Source organism: Strigops habroptila, chromosome 11 (assembly GCF_004027225.2).
Source record: "Strigops habroptila isolate Jane chromosome 11, bStrHab1.2.pri, whole genome shotgun sequence".
In the NCBI taxonomy this organism is placed as follows: domain Eukaryota; kingdom Metazoa; phylum Chordata; class Aves; order Psittaciformes; family Psittacidae; genus Strigops; species Strigops habroptila.
Window position 1 is genome coordinate 36,798,499 of NC_046360.1, and position 21,736 is coordinate 36,820,234.

At 43.7% G+C, this 21,736-nt stretch overlaps 2 protein-coding genes across 2 annotated transcripts in view; one reads left to right on the plus strand and one right to left on the minus strand.

Moving 5' to 3' along the window:
• Nucleotides 1-2,574, minus strand: part of LOC115614168 (netrin-4-like) — a 43,505-nt gene extending 40,931 nt beyond the window's left edge. Inside the window, exon 1 of the mRNA XM_030500568.1 lies at nucleotides 1,218-2,574. Within this exon, the coding sequence (XP_030356428.1) occupies nucleotides 1,218-1,284 (67 nt within the window). The 5' untranslated portion in view covers nucleotides 1,285-2,574. The remainder of the gene's footprint in view (nucleotides 1-1,217) is intronic.
• Nucleotides 2,575-4,508: 1,934 nt separating this feature from the next.
• The window catches only part of UROC1 (urocanate hydratase 1), a 36,085-nt gene continuing 18,857 nt past the window's right edge, over nucleotides 4,509-21,736 (plus strand). Inside the window, exons 1-8 of the mRNA XM_030501601.1 lie at nucleotides 4,509-4,789; nucleotides 11,156-11,286; nucleotides 13,759-13,852; nucleotides 14,925-14,984; nucleotides 17,243-17,371; nucleotides 18,040-18,101; nucleotides 19,099-19,165; nucleotides 19,751-19,894. Coding sequence (XP_030357461.1) covers nucleotides 4,664-4,789; nucleotides 11,156-11,286; nucleotides 13,759-13,852; nucleotides 14,925-14,984; nucleotides 17,243-17,371; nucleotides 18,040-18,101; nucleotides 19,099-19,165; nucleotides 19,751-19,894 — 813 coding nt within the window. The 5' untranslated portion in view covers nucleotides 4,509-4,663. The remainder of the gene's footprint in view (nucleotides 4,790-11,155; nucleotides 11,287-13,758; nucleotides 13,853-14,924; nucleotides 14,985-17,242; nucleotides 17,372-18,039; nucleotides 18,102-19,098; nucleotides 19,166-19,750; nucleotides 19,895-21,736) is intronic.

Here is a 21,736-nt window from a genome sequence, read left to right on the forward strand (position 1 = left end):
TTTTATATTGCTTAATAATAATAATAATAATAATAATATAAAATGAACAGGTAACCCTTGTGCTTTCACAGGCTGATGGTTTGTGCAACCTTTTGACCCAGCAGCATATATTCACTTGAAGCGACATTGAATCCTTAGTATCATCACCTTCAATATCCAATTATTTTGCTGTTATTCCCTATGTCCTACACTGTTACTCTCAGTGTGTTTAGCTCCATGCAGAACCCACTCCCTCCCCTCAAATTCACTTTCCAAGCAGTCAGCTGCAGATTGCATCTCCTTGCAGATTCATTTTCACTTTTGAATTGGCTGCAGAGCAGATTTAGGCTAGTTTGTAAGAGGGTGCCTTCTGCAACAGCATCAGCAGCTTCACCAGCCAGCTCCCCAACCTTCCTGTGCTGTGTGTCAACAGATGTATCCTACAGGGAGAGTCCCAGCCTGGGACAACAGGGAATGCCCAAGATGAGACACGGAGAGGGCTAAGGTACGTGTCCTCCCTCCATTCATTCCCTGTCATGTTGTGATAGACAGGGCTTTTTCCTCATTGAGTCACGGGATAATATGACAGGATTGTAAATGTGTGAAAATACCTTAAATCCATCTCTTAAACAGCACAGGTAGTGTAGGGAATGGACTCTGTCCTAACCCATTTTTCCTCTGATGCTAATTTAATCTTGTCCACTGCATGCTAACTGTGAGATCAGGGAATACACTGAATGAATTGGCTGGCTTGGATAAATAGTAATTCCTAAGCAGTGTCTCTGACTTTTAATGATGCACAACAGAGTTACCAGAGAATGATTCAGATTCCTCCAGTGCTGCTGTCCAAGGATGTTGTTGTTTCACCCTTGTCCTGACTAGGAAGGCAGTGTTTCATCCTCAAAACAAATACCCAGCACATCTCAATCCGTCTCCCTCTCTCTTTTTTTGTTACTCTTCTTTCATTCACAAAAATAACACTCATTTTTAAGGATGTATTAAACTGTACATCCTATTATAAGCCTTTGGGAAGAGACTGAGCTATAAAGCTGTGTATTGCAAGGGATAAGAAGCATTTATATATATTGAATAACACAGATTCCTTGTAAAAATCCAATCTAAACTAAAGATGTTAACGTAAGTTCTTTTAACCAACTGCTCTGATTTCTGTTCCCTTTCCCCTTGCTCAACTTAGGATAAATTGTTGCAGAATGGCAATATTGATTTATTTCACTTACCTGCTTCCCCATGGCCAGATATAAAATATTCCAAGAACACAATCAGCATGATGCCTTGATGCTGCATGGCTGTCAGCAGAATAGCTGTCCTCAGTGAAGCAAAAGAGAGCTGCAGTAACCTACAGGTTTGGTGCTTGCATGGCTTTTCTGTGCTTGCTTGCTTTCTCCCTGCTCACCTTCCTCTCAGTGCAGGGGTCAAGGCTGGCGCCTCATTCTTCTTGTTCTCGTTTGGGTCCAGAGCTGTTTGGTGTGTGTGTGTGTGTGTGGGTTTCTCAGGGCTCAGATGCCTCCTGGGTGTCACCCATCCATTGCTTCCAATAAATAAATAAATAACAAGGATTCTGGGTGTCTTCACCCCTCTCCATGCAGCGGGCCGGGGACGTTCACATCCCTGAGTGCCTCAGTGAGCTCCGTTCCGTCCGGTCCTTGGCGAGTGGTTGGATGCTATTTGAAAACTTTCATTTCTGCTCCTTGCTTTCGGAGGAGCTCGGTTCTGGCTCTGGCTCTGCTTGGGCTCCCCTTGGCGACCTTCCCCACCGGCTGGTAGCCGCGGTGGCGCTGGGGTCCGGGCAGCGCGTCCTTAGCAGGGTACCCCCGGACTTTCTCTCCCTTTGCTCCCTGCAGCGGAGGGTCATAGAAGAGCGGAGCTGGCTTTTCTCCCTGAGAGATGATGAGAAGCAAGTGCTTTCTTGGCTCTTCTCCTCTCTCTTTTCTTGTATTTTGGTTTGCTTTATTTTATATCATTTCCCTTCTCCCTCCGCTGTCACGGAAGCCACTTCTCCCCCACCTCCAAGGGATTTGCTTCACACAGCGAGCGCCAGGGAGTGAAAAGCGAAGCCAAGCTCAGCCCTTCGGGGCCGGGGCCGGTGCCCGGGAGGTCCCGGCTGCCGCTGCCGCCGGAGCGCGGCTCTGCCCGGGGCTTGGGGGCTGCGGCGGGCAGGAGGGCAGGAGAGGAGGTGCGATGCCCAGCGCCAGGAGAGAGGGGGGAAAGGGAAGAGGGGGGGACGGTGGGGAATCCTTCCTCCCTCCTGCTCCAGCAGCGCTTGGGCTGGGGGTCCTTCCTCCCGAGGGTGGCTGGTTATCTTCAGGTTTTGGCTGTGCCTCCCTTCAGCCTTTAGTACATCTCTCAGTTCTAACTGGGCAGTTCTCCTCTCTGGTCCTGTGTGGCTGCAGAGGGGATTATTATAACATGTGATCTTCTTCCTGCTCTTTATATGTGCTTGGGTTTTTTTTGCCGGGAGGAGGAGGAGGATGGGTAGGTTCCGCACCTCCTCGTCGGCTGCGCTGGTCCTTGTCGCGCTCAGATGCAGGCGTTGTGTTCCAGCCGCATCTTCTCCTCCAGGAGCCGGTGTCTGTCCCTCTGTCTGTGTCTGTGTGTGCAGGGCGGGGGCACCGCGCTGCCCGGCCCGCCGGTGCCCGCTGTCCCTGCAGCACCCTCTGCCCGCCCGCCCGGAGCACGACACCCGCCCTGCGCCGGGCACTGCCCGGAGCATCCCCCGCCCCGGTACCCAAAGGCACCCCAGGACATGGGGAGAGTGGTGGTGGGGTCTTTGGGTTTCATAGGTGCACAAACGGGCACAGGCGCAGGGTTTCTTTCCATCATCACAGACATGAGCTGGGACAAACCTGGCAGCGAGGGGACTTGGGGCTTCCTGGAGAAGCCGGGGTGTCTGCTGGGGCATCACTGGCACACCAAACACCGGGCATGACCCTGGAGTCGGATATGCTCAGGTAACTCCATCACAAAGCTCCCAAGGGCACAGAGAGGCTCCAGCATGCAGCGAACAGGGGGTGAAAGTACTCAGCCCCAGAAACCATTTATTTCAGTGAGTCTCTCCCCAGCTTCATTCTCTCTGTCTTCACTTTTCACAGCAGTATAATGCCAGTCACTTCTTGATGTCACAGAAGGAAGCAGGTCTGATGGAAGTCCAGATGTAGACGAGGTTATTCTTGTGCCCATACAGGATCAGACCTTGGAGGGATTTGGAGGATGTGGGTCATAAAGAAGAATAAGGAAAGATTTCTTTCCCTTTGGGGTGGGAATGTTCATGTAAGGCAGGGTTATTTAGCTCGATTTGGGGGCAGATTTTCTGACTTTACCTTTATCTTGCTTTTTGTATGTTTTTAATAAGAAAGCCCAGCAGAAATGTTTTAAATATGAAGAATTCTTTTCCCTCTCCTTTTTGTCTTTGCCTTTTGTTTGAAAGCAGCTAAACCACTGTATAAATACAAGCCAAACCTCTCCTGCCACAAATGACAGGTAGCATCCTTCAGAGGTTTGAGTCTGCTGCACGCTCAGCTCCCCTGGGATGCTCCCAGTTCTTTCAACTCAAGCATCTCCAGTGAGAGCTGGGGACGTGCAGCATGTCCCAGAGCTGAAGGCGATGTGACATTAATGAGATGCTGTCATTTAATAACTGTGCTTTGTTGTCATCGCTTGTTGATCGCTGCCTTTGTGGGGAAATGCAGCGGGGTTTTATTCCCAGGTTTTAGGCTCGTTCCTAACTGAAGTATTTCTCCTAGTTAATTTCACCAAGCTTAAACTGTGGCACTTGAGAGAATTGCCTTGCTAAGAGCTGTAGTTCCATGGATGTAATAAAGTTCAAGAAGCTCCTGTGTTATTAAACAACTCCAAATGAACAGTAGAGTTCACTTTGCAGTATAAGTGGGAAATCAAAGTGAAGTATATTCACTTAGTTGTGATGTCTGAGTGGCAGTACCATACGGCTTTCTACTTGTTGTTGACTGTAGGGTATAAAAATGACTTAGAACTGAAAACCCTTATTTGTCCTCCCAGTTATTGCCTGTCCTGAGAAAACCACTATTTCCAATGGGTACATTTCCAGTTTAATGCTTCTAAAGTCCATTTGTGCCTGAGGAGCTTACACCTAAGGGGTTGTCAATGGTAACTGCTGTTGCCTAGAAGATGAATGGGTGACATCTGAGGAACAGGTCATACCTAGAGGTGTCAAACAGAGAATGCCCATCTCAGCTGAACAGCGTGTATGAACAGTGGTGTGAGTAATATTTAGTTAGTTCCTAAAGCATGGAAATGTAAATGCCCAATCCTTGAGGTCTCAGGCAAGGATCCTGCTCCAGACCACGACTCTCACTAGGACACCAGGGCAATGAGATGATTTGGAAGGTGGCTGAGTTTGCTGTAGTGGCTTAGTGACAAAGCGCCCAGGGAATCCGCAAAACTGTGAATCATTCATTTTGGGGGAGGAGGGAAGAGCCAATGGCATGGCACAGAGGGGAGAGGAGGGTCACCTCTGCCGCCTGCCCTCTGGGCTTCACAGGCCTGTGTGCAGAAGCCAGAGGACAGATCTTCCGATCACTTGGAGCGGAGGGATCTGAATCCCTTGGCATCCTACTTGCCTGCACCTCCTGTTCCTTGTACCTCTCCAGTTTGCAGTGCCTTTCCTCCTTGTATTTCCTCAGCAGCTATGACCAGCCTGAAGGAAATTTGTCGTGGCCTTCCTCTATACCCTTTGCCTGAAAACAGAGGTCGGAGGAAAGGAATACCCCATGCACCCATAAGAACCCCTAATCTCACTGCCCAGGAGAAAAAGGTAACATGGGATTTCTGATGGCCTCAAATGCTTTTCTGAGTGTGGGCTTTGCGGGAAATGTATTTACTTGGTATTATGATTCCAGCGGATAATGGGATGAAGTACTGGAAGCTCTTCTGCTTGCTTTCTTCCTCCCTCAGAGACAACCAGGTTGAATGGGGCTTGGAGCAACCTGCTCTAGTGGAAGGTGTCCCTGCCCGTGACAGAGAGTTGGAACTAGATGAGCTTTAAGGTCTCTTCTAACCTAAACCATTCTGTGATTCCATGATTCTATGATATGAGGGAGATTTGCTGCACAAGAGCTTCCATGATTTTAATGGCTAAACAAGAGGCATTAGACTTCAATGCTGTCAATCCAGCATTGTTGTAGAGGGTGAAATTACGAATGCTGTTGCAAACCCACTGCATATGTATGGGAGTAAAAGCTAGCTCTCAAATACAATAAGCATCAAAGGTGATGAATTGCCATCATGGTACAAGCTGCACATCTGTAGATTTGCATAAAAGATCCAAAGATATTTTATTTTAGCAGTAGTCTGAGAATCCTGGAATTTAGGGAAGTTTGTACGGAGCTGAGTTAATTATTTGTCCTTAGTTGTGTAATTCTTTTCCAGTCTCTTTTTGTTTGAATAGCCTACGCACACACTAAAGTAATCATTGCATTATTCCAGGTTAGAGATTTAAAACATAATCAGCAGCACAACATAATGGTCAATGGGTGGAGATCCTTAGGAATTTGTGTGGGAGAGGATAAGGTGGGATCCTGAGTTTGAAAGTCTGTGCTTCATCACATGTAGCATCCCGTAGAGTGTGACATTCTAGTCAGAGCACAGAAGTTCCTGCCCCCTAACAAGCTGCACACAACTTCTTTGCCTTCGTGGGAGTTCCCCACTGGCATCAGCAGCCAAATTCCTTCAAAGTCCACTTCCACAAGCCGAGGAGAGCCTAGGGGAAGGGTGGAAAGAGGAACAGCTGGGAGATATCCAATGAGGATTTACTTCAATGTCAGGAGCATTCATGGCTGAGGCATCCTGTCTGTGCCTGGGACAGCTCAGACACATGAACTGTGGCTACCAAGTGTGCAGAAGAGGGTCCTGGTGACAGCTCTGAAGATAAAGCAGAGGGAAATGAGCTTCACAATGTCAGAATGTTGCCAAGCATCTCCATTTTATTCCTTGCCTTTGCTAAATCACTTTTCCCCTACTATAGCATGAAGGAGTCTGTGTTGCAGGGTAGGAGATGGTATCTCTCAAAAGGATGCCAAACCTTCCCCTTTACCTGGGTAATGACAAAGTCCTCACTCCCTGTACAGAAACTGGAATAGTTTCCTGCCTCCTTTAAGTGTTGCAGGACAGCAGTAGGCTGATTTTTTGGCCCCAGTCTACTGCCTAACATCCTACCCTCATCTCTCTGTATTACCTACCACATGTGATAAGAGGTCATGCTCGCTGGGTTTTTTATTAGACTGTTAGAGATTTAAAAGCTTCCTTTCTGATTTATTTTACTCTGAATCCTCCACCTTAAACTCTTGACAGAGTCAGAGGCTCAGCTGGTATTTATTTTATATCTGAAAGGTCAAATCTCTTTCTTTTTAAGAGCTGTTCCACACTTAGCAAAGCATGTAGACAGAAAGGTTGTCTGACTACGGGTTGGTTTTTAAGCCTCGAGACAGGCTTCCAGCTTTTGTTGACAGTGTGTAATGCTGAGCATATTGAGGCTTGTCTTGATGTGTGACACTGTTTTCTGACTGAAGTACTCAGAGCTTTGACAGAAATGCAGTTAATAATGATAATGAATCTGCTGATTTCCTCAGGATTTGTCCCTCTCTCCACATGCCTTCAGCCCAGTTTTAGTGCTTTCTTCAATAAAAAACCTTAGCACTGCCAATGTTTTATTTTCTTGGGCCTCCTTTTGTGGTTATAATAGAAATCCTGGGAGATTTATAGAGTTCTGTGTGTTTTGGGGCTTGCTGAAGAGGTATATAATTTTTCCTATCATACCAACTTTAATCTTCTTGGATAAATCAAGCTGTTTCTCAGAACTGATTCTATGTTTCCTGAGTTCTCTTCCTTTCGCATTCTTTGTCTGTAGCCTGGAACAGCCGCATCCTCCCTTTTTCCCTCCACAGCTCAGGAAACCCTGGCTTGCTGTTTCTCAGCATTTGTATTTTACTGTAAATACACTGCAAAGAAACTACACTTTAAATCTTATGCATGGGGTGTCCTTTTCAGAACAAGGATGTTGCATACTCAATGCTCAGTGACATTCCAATAAAGCTGGAGCAGCTTTGGAAGAATGTGCACTTCTCAGTGTCACTCAGAATCAGAAAACAATGGCACACCTTCATCCGTGCAGTGGTTCCCTTATGTATCTTAGAGCCACGTCATGCTGCAGTCTTCCTGCTGCCCCAGCATCATCATCTGTCACCTGTGTATCTGTCACAGGGCCCTGAGGTCACTAATGGGCCTTGATGACCTTGATGAGCCTCACCTGAGATCTCCACCCATGCCCTCTGCCCATAGGCTTAGGGGCTCCATTTAAGCTCAGACCCAGGACCTCAGTCTCAGTTGTGTTGGAGATGTGTCTGTCTGTAGTTCTATCACTGGAGCATCCCTGTGCGCAGCCATGGACCTCATTGATCTGGTCTCTAACCTGGCTGGCTTGCTGCTGTGAGCCTTCCTGGTGATCTTTGGGCACTGCCTCTCTGTGGTGACCATTGCCAGACCTGGTCCTGACTTGCGCTCTTAGCTTGGCTGCCCACCTGCACATCACCGTGATCTTGCCTGGTGACCTGGACTCCTGGTGGAACCTGGCTACCATCCCTGGGCTGCCCTGCTCACCTCTGCAGGTACTGTGAGGCTGGACCCTGGCTGTTGAGGTGCCTGCTCTGCTGGCTTTGTTACTTTGCTTGCTCCCCTTTTCCTTCAGGAACAATTGGACTTTGCTGCTTCATGACATCCTAGTGCAAAGAGCTGCAACCAGAGCCTGTGAAGTCATGTAGCACCTGAAGTTCTTCAACTTTCTGGAGAAGCAGCAGGACACTTGACCTTAATGACTGCTTTACACATTCAGAAATGAGGCTGCTCTTAAAAGATTATATGTGGATTGGGAAGGCCAACTTGTTGGCTCCTGTTCTGGAGCATCTGGATGATAAAGAACTTGAGAAGCTATTTCACAGCCCGCAAAGTATTTATAGAGATGGTCAGTCAGAACTCACCGTGTTTACTTCCTAACTAAGCTGGTCCAAACTGGGGCCTATCGGGAAGAATAATACATGAAACAATGATCTTGCTTTTACAATTGCTGCTGGGCCTGGATATCATCAGGCAGAAGATGATGGGTGGGAGTTAAGTAACATCCCCAGTGTAAAAGGGGCAGAACTAAGAATGAGACTGTTGTAGAGCTAAGCTAGTTGCTTCTTCTCCTTATGCTTCCCTTTTCCCTTTGAGCCTGCACATCTCAGTGTTTGAGCATCTCAAGATTCTTCAATCGGAAGTCCTGATGATGCTGGTATAAAATGGAAATGAATGATCTTCCTTCTGAAGAGGCCCTGGCTCCTCAGCAAACACCAATTAGGGAAGAGGCTGGTATGCTTGATTCCTCAAGAGACTCGCCCAACAAAGATATTTACAGCTGATTGATTGGAGCAGGATTTCATGGGTTCTGTTGACATTGACAGGTCTGAATCTTGATTGAGTAGCAGCAGGATCATGTTTGACTGTGTAAATGCCAGTGAATACAGAAAAAGACACCCTAATAGTGACTAGAGCTTAAACACGGGAGTCAAATATTAGATCCAGCTGGCAGATTGAAGAGGAAGACTTTGCATCCTATGCTTGCATTGCACTGGATAGGTTAGAATAATGTTTTTTATGGAGCTTTAATGAAATGTAAGAAATAATGACCTTGTATTGCCTCTCCACAAAAGCATGGTGATCAGCCTATTTGAATTTGCTCCTTGAGTGCCTTAGGTTATTCAGTTTGACTCCATAATGAATATGCAAGATTCTTCCCGATGCATGTGGCAATTGTCCTTTCATAAAGGAGCCAGGCTCTATCTAAGCAATTTTCAGTGCCCAGTTCTCCTATTGAGAGACTGTTTCAGAGTCTCTTATATTTAAATTAGTCTAATTTCAGGACTACATTTATAGGCAATTCACAACTGTTTATTCCTCTTCAGCATTTTCCTGATGCTCCTTCCTGCTTTGACACTTATCCTGCAGTGAGACAGCAATGAAGTGTCACCTTTGTTCAGTTAAGCTAAACAAGCTGCAGTCTTAGTCCTCTTTTATAAGATCTCTATTGTCTGCCTAACCAAGGTGCCCTTCCCATCCTTCATGTCACGTCCAAGTTCATGTTTCATTAATGTTTGCATCATCAAAATTCAGGCTTCTGCTGATATGTAACACTAATAGGATAGAGGCTCAGACTAAGTGAATTCATTTGGAAACCCAAACAGATTTTGCTTGCTTGTATTTTTAGAGCAAAGAAAAAAATATTTGCCCATCAGTTTCATTATAAATACAAATAATGTATTGATCAAAGCCTGGGTGATCCTTGCCAGGCTGGAAGCAGAACACTTATCCTAATAGTTCTCCTGTGCGGTCAAAATGCCAAATTTGGCAATGGTTTCCTCTTGGGTTTGTTGTTGTAAGGGATGTGGGTGGTTTTATTCTTGCTTTAGAAACTCCTTAGATCTAGAACTCGCTGTGGCTGTTTGCCTCTGAGAATGACTTTGAAAATCCCCACATATTTTGTCATGGTGTGGGTATGGCTGGCATTTTTGTGTTCATTAATAACATGCCCCTGAAAAATGACTGCTTATCTAACTGGAGAAGAATAAGGTGGTGCTCGAAGATGGAATTTGAACTTTCTTATCTGGTACATAGGTTTTTCCCCTTGTCATTCTCTGTGTGGAATGGCAGATGTAGTTTGGAAGGGTTTACCGGTCAGATCCTCAGCTGGTGTACATTGGTATAGCTTCACTGCTGTAAAAGGGTCTGACTGGAAGGCCTGTTCAGCAGCAAGTGTGCCAACAAAAACCCTTTTGGTATGGGGCATTTTGAGATTGAGATGTTGTTGTTTCAGTGTGCTTTAAGGTGTGTGGGACCAGCATGTTCAAATGAAGGGGCTGGAGAGCTCTAGCTGTAAGAGCCAGACCATAGTCATGTTGAATTAGGAGCTGTTTGACCAAGCTGAGGGCTTTAGAGAGCTTTTCAGGGCTTCTTACCAGGATGGATGGTTCTTGATGCCTGTACTATAGCCCACCTCTTCACTTCCTACAGAAAATACTTGTTTCACAACTCTTTGAAATGCCAACAGCAGGTATCACAAACATGGGGCATCCTTGCTATAACAGCCCTCTCCAAAACTGGGATTTCCTGGTGGTTTTGTAGACTGTTATTGGATTTAGAAGCAAGCTTGGTCCCTTTCTACAGCTATTAAATTGGCCTAATAAAGATGTGGAATTCCATATGACTTGTAAATCTCAACTAAAAGTCATTTGGATAGTGTCACCGCTTGTCAGCGAACTTATGAGATCTTTTAGCATCTTTGCATGAAATTGGCTTTTCAAAGATTACAAGATCTTTATTCTCATTATGGTTTTAATCAAATGGGACATGGAATACAGATACATGCCTGTTACTAAAGATAGTGATTTATTTATGGTTTCTTTCATCCAAAAGGACATACTGTACTTTGCAAACCATGGCTAATGTCTTTGAAGACAACAGAGAGGATAAGCCACGTAGTATCATCTGCAGAATTTAATTCAGTGCCTATTAATCATGTAAGCTGATTTGGAAGGGATACATGTAGCATCAGTAACATAATGTAAACCACCACTCTCTGCAATACATTAGGATGCTCAATGTAGTGAAACTTTAATGAGGCTTAGCCCAAGAACATCTTCATCCGAGAGTATGTCACATAACTCAGGGCTGAGATCCCTTTTTGAAGGTCTTCAGTGTCTGTAGTTCAGGGTCCCAATCTAAGGAATTCTGACTGTTTTCCTTGGTAGTTCAGTGCCCCCTAGCACTGTGAGAGGGAATGCATCCATGTCTGACATTGGGATTGAGCTCTACTGAACAAATCTCCAAGGTCTTTCCATGCAGATTTGGGCTGGGGTGGGAAGGGGAGGGTTATATGTATCCAGGAATTGAATCTACAGAAGATGCAGGTGGAAACACTTCAATAGGAAAGCAGGAATGGAGCTCCCCTGGTGTGAGCTTGGCCTTTTAAATCATCTCATCCTTGTGATAGCTTAGGCAGGCTTCCAGCTGAGTCTGGCTAAAGTTCAGGGCCACCCACTTACCTTCGTTTCTCTTTTACCTCGATTTTTGTGTCTCTGGGTGTTTTTGGCAGCTGGCTTTGCGCAATGCCTTGCGTTATTTCCCACCTGAAATACAAAAGAAGCTGGCACTGGAATTTGCTGAAGAGCTCCAGCTGTACGGCCACATCTATATGTACAGGTTCTTTCCAGAGATCGAGATGAGGTAAGGCCTGGATGATTCGCACTGTATTTGGCTGGTTACCACCTTTCCACCTTTAAAGGTCAGGTGGAACTGACCTTTATATAGTAGCATTGCTGTGTCTTAATTTACCTCTTGCAGAAGTCATGTCAAAACATATTAATGAGGTGCTTCATCTGAATAAATTGGATGCTCTGTGTATCATTAGATATCAGTGGTTTCATTTCTAGTGAGGGATACTGCATGTTTTGGGATGCTCTTCTGTAAAGCTGCATAATACTGATTCTTCATCCTCCTGCTTTCATCCTGTTCTCTGTCCTGGTGAATCCCATGGGGCTAGTAGGGAGATAGTGTGCACCTTTCTGGATAGGCTGGGCCAGGGCCAGGACAGTCTCACTGCTGGAAAGCTCAGCACCTCTCAACGCAGGGAAAGGACTGTGCAAGGTTGTGTGCTTGGTAATGCCAGCTTTGCCATACACAGAGATCCCAGGTGCTCTGCCCCATGGGCATGTCTCAGTTTCTAAAAGCCAGTCGTTATTCAGAGACCTGTGATTGCAACCTGGACAGAAAACTTGAGCTGCTGCAAGTCAAGTCTCAGCTGGACCAAGAGGCAAGACTAGATGAGTGGATGGCTTCAGGCCTGCTGTGAGTGGCTGGTGGTTTCCCAGTCTTACAAAAAAGACTTTCTGGGCTTAAAAGAAAGACAGTACATTTTTCTATCATTAGAACCTGTGTCTGACCCTGGTCTGTAATATGCTGTGCCTGTTGATCTTGGAGCATCACTTCATTCTAGGGCTGATGGGGCTAATGTTTGTGAAGCAGAACAGTTCCAGAGAGGGCTGCCAGGGGCTAGCTGCTTTTTTTAGACTGATGGATTCCTTTTTGCATCCAGCAGGCGCCTGGTTAATGTCTATACAGAAATCTGAATAAAGCAAGAGGCCAGAAAGCACTCTGATTTCCACAGACATCCATGGTTCTGTGCTGCCCATACTAGTCTGGAGTCAGCCCTTGTAGCATTCAGCTAAGGGGAAGACAACTGGAAGACTGTCAGAAAGATATTGCAGAGCTGGACTTCAGAGGACCCTAGTCCTGACCAGGACTCCAAGTAGGCTTCATGAGGCAGTCCACCAGCTTGTTTCCATCACTGGCATCAGTGACTATTTGATAGCTTCATTTCACTGATCACTAATAGATTCTTACAGTCTCAGATTAAAAAAATGCCTTTTGTTCTCTGTAGTCTGGTAGGTTTTGTTCTGTGTGTCCCAGGGAGCAGAGTCCAACTTGATTCTGTTCCATTTAACAGCCATGTTCCCATACCAGCACACTCAGCTGATATCTGAACTTTGGCTATCTTATGCTCTGAGCAATATTATGTGGAAATCCCTCCTCTTGATGCATTGGTATCATTCCACAGAAATCCTGTTGTTTTATCACACCAAGCTTAGAAAAGCAGAAAACACTAATAAAAAACGTATTGTGGCAACACTCCAATGCATTCCGCCCTGATTTGGCAATGACTACAAGGCATTTGGTTTAGTATCCTGATGTATAAAGCAAGGATAAAGTGCATATGATCATGGGAGGAGCCCATTTACTAAATCTGTAGAATATATATTCCAGAACCTTTCCAGTGTAACTGTCTTCCCTGTACAAAGCAAGTGTCCAGCCACTGAAGATTGATGGTCCAATAAAAGGAAGATCATTTAGAAACCATGTCAGATGATCCTATCTGCCTTTAGGTATTCCAGCATCTGCAATGGTGATGTTGCTTACAGAAGGGAAAGAGCAAAACTCTTCATCAATGGTTAGACTGCCTTTTGGTGTCATACCTTAGAGGCTGCAGCACAACTGGACCGAGAACTGTGCAAACACAGCAAAGGAAATGGCCCTGCCATGAAGAGTGACAGGATAAATCTAGGATAGAAGTTTTGGAGCAATTTGTTATGGCAAATAGTGAAGGAGAAGATAACAGCGAGATGGTTGCAGCAGTTGGCACTGCAGCACACTAGTGGTAGGAAACCTGACTCGGAATACCTTTGGGAGTGTTTCCCATGCCTCACGTCTCAACTGTCTACATAAAATGCATCTTATTCAATAAAAAGGTCCATATTTCTCCAAACTATTTCAGGTTTTGAGAGCTGCTTTGGGGCTGAAATTCAAACTGGGTGTCTTAGGATCTTAAATAACAAGAGCTGCTGAGCCTGAAGGCAACTTCTACTGATGCTGTTTTCCTTGGCATGGCAGGATGCAGCTGCTTGGCCTGGCCAACTGCATTAGAGAGGCCAGTTCCAGCCTCCCCAGAATAATCCAGTTGAAAGCAATGAGAGCTCTTGGCCACCGTATTTACCAGTTGTGATTAACTGATTCAGTAGATGAGCTGAATGCAGGTTTTTTCTTTGCTTGGTCTGGTAACGGTTAAACCTGACTTGCTGTGGGGTCTCTTGTGGTTGCCCTCATGAGTCAGTGTCCTTCCTTAATTTGTGCCTACTGTTTCAGAGCATACCCCATAGGAGAATACCCTTGCAAGACCAAATCAGCTGCTGCCATTATGTTGATGATCATGAATAATCTGGATCCCTCAGTGGCTCAGGTAAGGTACAGTGAAAATAAGCTGGATTCATAGGGCAGCAGCAAATCTGTAAGTTACTACTCCTGTGTGCTCTCACATAAAACCTGAAAAATTCAGGCATATAGCTGAGATTAATCCTTGTGCAGATGATCCTCTTCCCATGGATTGAATAGAATTTTAGTTGTTTATGGGCCTTTTGCTGGTTCTGTGCCCCAAGGTCCATTCCAGCCCCTGAACATGCAGACCTGGCTGCTGTATGATAGCTAAGCATGTTAACTGTGGTAGCTAATGGGTGATGTGCTAGAACATCCATGTCTGTGAGCCTGCAAGGGACTAAAGGTGCTTCTATACTTGTGGTTGTGTTTTGATTCCTGGGCTTTAGAGTCTTTTGTATTAAGTTCTTTAGTTTCCTGCTGTGTGCAGTTCTGAGTTCTGCACAGTGGGTGCTGGTCCTAATGCAGACCTCTGGGGCATCCTACACCACCAGCAAGGCTCACTCCAGCTCCCACTATAGAGAGGAGCTCAGCTGCTGTCTGTGATAGGTAGAGCTCAGCTCTTAATTCATTGCTTCTACAACTTAGGTTGAAAAACCAATGCTGATGCTTCCTGAACTTTGAAAGCTCATCCCTCAAGCACAGATTGACTGGAGGATTACAGGACCAGAGTCCGTCCTTCCAAGCGCTACCCAGCATCTTTTTGCAAGTGGCAGGGGAGAGGTGATGCAGCTAGTCCCTGCTGCTCAGACAATTCCAGCTGTAAATGCCAGTGGCAACCAAACTATAAGCTCACTCAGTCCCTCTAAAGGAACTTACTGGGATGTCTGATATGGAAACTGCAATCAAAGAACCACTTTGTAGCATTCCGCATCCAAAATACTACTGTAACAACAACAAACACCTTGTTTTGAAAAGGAATTTTCTTTTTTTTTCTTAAATAATCACTTTTATGATGGTATTTTCTGATTTCAAGAATTTAGAGTTGCTACAATAAGCCCTAGAAAAGATTTATTACTGAGATTAGAAAACCAGCTTTGAGACAATGTGAAATGCTCCAGAAAAGTGTTTGCCTTATTGTTATAAATTGTCTTTTCCAGTTTCCCCAGGAGCTTGTGACTTATGGAGGGAACGGGCAGGTCTTCAGCAACTGGGCACAGGTAGGACATTGCTGCTTGTGCAGCTTGTTTCATGAAACCAGTTTCACCCTCCCCCATGCACATTCTGCTTAGGCAGTTTGTAATAATTCTTGGCAGTCGTTGTTGTCTCAAAACACTCCAAAACATCCTGTCTGGATAGAGGAATGCTCCCTTATGAACTGCATAGACAGGGAGAGCTTTATTTAGTAAGGAGAGCACAGACAGCCCAACAGAAATGCTAAACACAAACCCATAAACAGACCAAGCTGTGTATGATGATGTAAAGATAAGTTCTTTCTCTGATGTATTTGCATGTGCCTGTGTATTTAACACAGATAAATTTAAAGTCAAAATGAATTCTAGGTAACAAAAAAGTGTATATTTTCCTTGTTTCTGGTACTTTTGGAATACTTTTCACAGCAAGTAATGGAATAAAAAGGCGTTGACTTAAGAAAATGCAACCTTGTGTCGTGCTTCAGTTTCCTAACCTGAGAAATGGGAGTTAAATGGAAGTCTTGGGCAGTTTTTGAGGCAAAACTGTTCCGAATTGTTAAAAGTACCATGGCAATGCACACCATTTCTTTTTGTCTATTGATTAGTAAATGTCAGTTAACTAATGCCTGCTAACTACATGAGTTTTACACCATTTCTGATGCGAGCAGTGCCGGCAGTTTATATAGCAGCCTCTATTGGACTGACATCCCTTATGCAGATGCTGGGCTGCAAGGTGAAGTAGAAACACTGCCAAAGTCTGAAATACTCTCTTTTCTCTTGTTCTCATCCAAGCCAGAGCTATGACCTGCAGTTGTTTTGCAGCAGAACAAACAAAACCTTTTTGTTTTTGCTTACTTAGAGTAGCAATTACATGAATGATTCCGTTATGACAGAACATTTTGTTCCGTTTGCAGCTTGAAAACAACATGCTTTTTTAGCAAATCATTGCAAAATTCCTAGTGAAAAGGTTCAGATTGGTTTCTATCACCCATTTATATCATCCAGGCCTCTCCTCTGAATAATTCTAAAGGAATGAACCATGTCTAGAGTTAACTTTACAAGTCTGCAACAAGAACTGTTCTTTAAGCTAGGAAAGGCTTTTGCTTCCTCCTTCCTTGTTGTGCCTTTCAATGCAAAATGATCTATCTTATAGATTCTAGTTTTATTACAGTGTTTTTCCCAGCTTGCTGAAGAATGGGGAGTTCAGCTGGTTACCTGTTCTGCCCTAGGACCAGAATTTGAGTATTCAACATATCTCATGAAACAAAAGCAACATGTAAAAAGCAAGACAAACTCCTGTTCAACTGAACTTGCTCTTTGGGAAATTAACTGGGTTAGAAAGGACTGGCTTCAAATCTGTACTGATTTTAAATCAGATCAAAGACACAACCACAGAGGTTAAGTGCCCATGGCAAGCGGTTCTGTTTATTTGTTACTGATGTTGCTGTCTCTTTCATCAGCAGTTCCTTTATTTATTCAAAACCTTGTCTCTGTGTCCCTTCAGAAACTCTAGTTTCAAGCTGGAATTCAAATATTACATGGGAAAGCTCCTCTCAGGCCTTGTTGTCACATCCTAAAAGTCCTGTGGAGTATAATGTGCTTTGTGATAGACAATGATGGTTGCGAGTCAAATGTGTAGGCAGCTTACATGATCAAACCCTACTTTTTGACATATGTCAGGAGTAACTATTGAATTATAAAGAGTGGAGATGCATTTATTTGTACACTCATGGGTGCCCCAAGGACTTTGTTCACTCTCCGTCATGAAAGCTGAATTATCATCTTTGAGAAGAAAAATGATTTTATCTTTTAGTGCACGTTGTTATACCTATTTGTTGAAAAGATGACAAGCACTAGAAGATGCTGAATTATGCATTTCAGGTTAGGATCAACAATATACATGGGTGTTTTAATCACTCTTATGGGGAAAATGTTGCAGCTTGGCCTTGGAAAGACAGCCAGGAAAGTGCCAGATCCAAATGGTTAATCTCAACATAAAAATAGAACAGCTTTAAAAATGAAGGATTTCTGGGGTTCGTACTGGAGAAATGATTCTGGAGCTCATTTGGACTTTTTCTAGCTGGTGATTTATGTTTCCTGCTGAGTGATATCTCTTAATGCACTTCATTAAAAGCAAGAATGTGTTGAGAGCTCTGGCTGTTATTCCATATGTGAATGCAGCTCATTATCTCTATAGCTGTCTTCATACTCAAAGTTTAGCGGCTTCACACAGAAACATGAATTTAAGATGCAGATTCCCTCACTCTCCTTGCCTTCCTTTGCAGTTCTGGTTGGTAATGCACTATTTGTCAGAGATGACTGAAGAGCAAACACTAGTGATGTACAGTGGGCATCCCCTAGGACTCTTTCCCAGCCATCACTATGCTCCTCGATTAATCATTACTAATGGCATGGTAGGTATTAGCATCTTGTTTTCTCTTTTTCCTCCTCTTCTCTTTGGTTTACAAGTGTTTGAATTAAAATACTATTTATGCTACCTGAGCTTACACCAGCACAAAGGAGAATCTGGGGTCCAAATTCTGCAGCACTTATTCCAGTACAGTCGCTCTCACCTCAAGTGTGCTGATCTGCTGATGCAGAGGAACGATCCTCTCCTTATTAGATAACTTCTGTTCTGGCTGAGCCTGAGTTGTCCATATTCTTGACCAAAACACTTCAGCTAGGCTCAGTTTGGAAGATTTAAAAGTCCTAAATAGGCAAATAGATGATTGTTGATCAGTTGCTCAGGTATCTGGACTGCTTTCCTTGGAAGGCAAGCTGGACAAGTGAACATGATGGTTCATTGCCAGTCTTCTAGGCCATTCAATATCTATCTCCCTGCAGGCTAGTTTTGTGGCTAGAGAACTGCTTTCCTTAGAACTTCCTTTACAGTCACACTGCCAGAAAGACCACACAGCTCTTTTTCTAGTACTAGAATGCATGGAATAAAACACCTGAATTACTCCTCCTGTTTTCAATGTCTTTCTATGTGTGTGACCATAGTTAGAGAAAGGTAAGTTAAAAAGATCTGCTTAAATCTCTTAACTTGCTAATGTGGGCTTTCTTTTGATTGTTTGCTTAGGTTATTCCCAACTATTCCTCCAGAGATGAATATGAGAAGCTGTTTGCCTTGGGAGTAACAATGTAAGAAGATATCTCACTATTAAAATATATCAAGTACTTAACTAAAATGTAACTCAGGCATCAAGTAGTGGCTGCTTAAAATTTCTAGTGCAGATGGATTTCAACTGTGCTGCATAAAGTCCTGATGCTGCAAAGCATTAATGCACGCTTCAGTGAAATCACGTAGGAGTTTGAATTATCTTCAGCCACATATATAAGGCTGTAATCGAGGTCTGCTGGGAATTAGCTTTAGGTTTATGTGTGAGATTTGGCTGAATTACAGCCTGAAGCCTCCATCATAACCTACTTATAGCACTGGCTAGTTCCACTTTGCAGCAATTATTTTGCAGTCTACAGAAGAGGCAAGTTCTGAAACATTCCTTCACACTGAGAGGAAGCTTTGAAGTAGAAAGCTCTTATATATATATATGTGTATATATATATGTATATAATATTACCTCCTTTTTTTACTGCTGATCTAGTTGATGGGCACAGGATTGTTGTTCTGTTGTGTACTGTGGAGAGAATAAATTAAAACCACTAGAGAGCTGTGTGTGTTCAGATAAGGAAGCTGGAAGAAAAGAAAGGATGTGAATGGAGAATATCCATTGTCACTTTCCTGGGAATTTCATAGCAATGTGGAGAATTGTTTTGGGCTAACAACTTCAAAAGTGATTATGTGACTTAAAAGCACTGAAAGCCAGTGGCATAAAGATGCCAACAAGGTGAAAAGGGGTGTCCTTGTCTCCTAGCCACTATGCTAAACTCCAAGTCAAGTTTACACCCAGTTTTTTGATCCATGAGTTTTTGAACTCAATTTAAGGACTTAAATGCTCCTCCAAAAACATATTAGCACTAATCAAGAAACTTAAGCTGTAATTTGATAATAGCAAATCTTTAACAACAAATCAAAGCAGAGATGGGGTTTTTTTGTTATAATAGAAAGATACATAGACATGTACAGAATTCATTCCAGCCTGGGTACATGTGGTGTGACCATGCTCATTGCTATTGCCAGGTATGGTCAGATGACTGCAGGGAGCTACTGCTACATTGGGCCTCAGGGAATAGTCCATGGCACTGTGGTAAGAAACTGGGGAAAGGTCTGTTAGTGAATACTTTCTGGAGGAGGGTGTCTCCCACAGTGGGCTGGTGACTGGGGTGGATTGGATTGCTCTAAGGCAATGTTCTGGCTACCAAAGAAATTCTCATTGCCTGCTCCTTGAAAAATGGGTTGTCCTACCACTCAGTCCATGGCATGTTGTCCAGCACACAGACCTGAAGGAATCAAGGTTTCAATCTGAGCTCGTATGTAAGTGATGTATGAATTGACCAAATGTGTTAGAGAAAAACATTTCTTAGCTTGTTTTCTTAGCTGTTTTCCTTAGCTATTTTCTGCAGTGGTCCTAAATATGTCTCTATACCCCAAGAGCAGCATGTTGGCAACCACTAATTATCCTATTCTATTTCATTGTGAGAGAAATAAACATAACCAGGACAGACCATAACATCACTTTAACATGCTTCCTTTTAAAAAGATTAAACCAGTTTCATAGTCCAAATGAGCCCTGATTTTCAAACCGTCTTTCCAAAAGGGACAGAAGATCTTTGAATGTCAGGAACTGCAGGAAAAATAGCTCCTGGTAATGGCTGTGTTGTGTTGTGTGCAGCTCACAGTGCTCAACGCAGGCCGTCGCTACTTGAAGGCAGAAGACCTGTCTGGAAAGGTGTTTGTTACTTCTGGTCTTGGAGGGATGAGTGGGGCACAAGCTAAGGCTGCAGTCATTGCTGGGTGTGTGGGGATCATTGCAGAGGTGAGAGCGATGCTGCCTTCATTCTGTCTTCTCTCCTTCGTGTGCCGAATCAGAACCCTCATTCTCCTGATCTGACATGTTCCTCAAGTAACCCTGACAAGCGAAACTCAATAAAAATTACTCTATTCATAGAACTGTCTGTCCTTTGCAGAGCGTTTTTCACTCTGTATTTATTCACTCACTGGATCAGAATGTAGGATATGGACTGTAACTTCTTGTGATTGCTTCACAAATAATGCAGGATGATGCTGTCAGATGAGCCATTCTCAGTGCTTGAGCTACCCTCATTTCATGTGTGAAAGGGTGTAACCGCCACAGGCCGTTCCCATGGGAACTGCATTCTTTTATGCCAAAGAAGTCTGTGTTAAAAAGGTGTTAATTACATTGCAATTAGCCTTTAATGCCTCTTGCACCCTTATCAGGTGCAATGGAAAGTACCCGTTAAAAGTGTTGGTATGATGTGCTCATCAAGATTGGGACAATGAAGTTCTTGGTGTTTGATTGTTTGAAGTCAATGGGATTTTGTAAAACTGAGAATTTTAAGGTTGGTTTCATATGAAGATGGTGAGGTTTAATTACAAGCACTTATGAGAGTCCTAGTTTGTGGACAGTGAAGGTAAGTTCTGCTAAAGTAAAATGCTGATGGGGATGAAGTTCTGCAGTAGAACCATAGAATAGCTAGGGTTGGAAAGGACCTTAAGATCATCTAGTTCCAACCCCCCTGACATGGGCAGGGAGAGTACTGTGTTCCCTGAAGCTCACCTACAGTATATATTCTTTGTAGAGTCTTTTGTCCTGATGTAATGTTTTTCTGTTCCAAATATATTAAAGTAATCCAGCTATTTCCTCATATAAACAAAGATAATCCAGTCAGTGTGAGGTGTCGCTGCCCATGGCAGGGGGGTTGGAACTAGATGATCCTAAGGTCGTTTTCAACCGTCACTATTCTATGATCTGTGATTTGAAGACTAATGCCCAAGCAATTGGAATAGTGGATGATAGGGTCCACTGGATCCACAGATATCCGAAAGTATCATACAGAATGCAGAACACCAAAATTCATAATTTTAGTAAGTATATATACCTGTAAGCTTTGAGTGAAATACAGTTTCATATTAAAAAGCAATATTAGGTTCTAATAACCTGCATTTTTCAGCTATTCTGCTGATCACAGGGTTCTGTTATCACATATCAGATGGAGGGATGGACTACAGAAACCCTGCAACAATTTTAAACAGAAAATGTTGTGATTAGAGTTAAACTTCAAGACTCCTATGGAGACAGGCTGAGACAGCTGGGCTTGTTCAGCCTGGAGAAGAGAAGGCTCTGGGGAGGCCTGAAAGCAGTTCCAGTGCCTAAAGGGGCTTTGGACAAGGGCCTGTAGGGACAGGACAAGAGGGAATGGCTTTAACGTGACAGAGGGGAGGTTGAGATTAGATTTCATCTGTTTTACAATGATGGTGTAAAAGTGTTGTTAGCACAGGAGTTTGGCAAGTATCTGAGATCTCATCAGGTGCTCCCTGCAAATTAAATCAATTCAATTTATTATCGACCAAATTATTATTGAATAAAATATCTTTATTCAGACTTCTACTCTGTCATCATGAGCTTTCAAATGCTGGAATACAAAGGGAAGATTCCAGTGAATGCTATTCACAGCAGCCCTTTGTCCTTTTCATCTCTGTGGCTGCAGATGATTTTGTTCGGGAGACTGAATATTGCCTGGTTTTTATCTCCTGTGAGATGATCCTTGTCGGAAATGAGTCTCAGGAGCACATCTGGATAGCTATATATATGTACATATTATTTATTTAAGGAACTATTTATGCAAATGGCATTGCT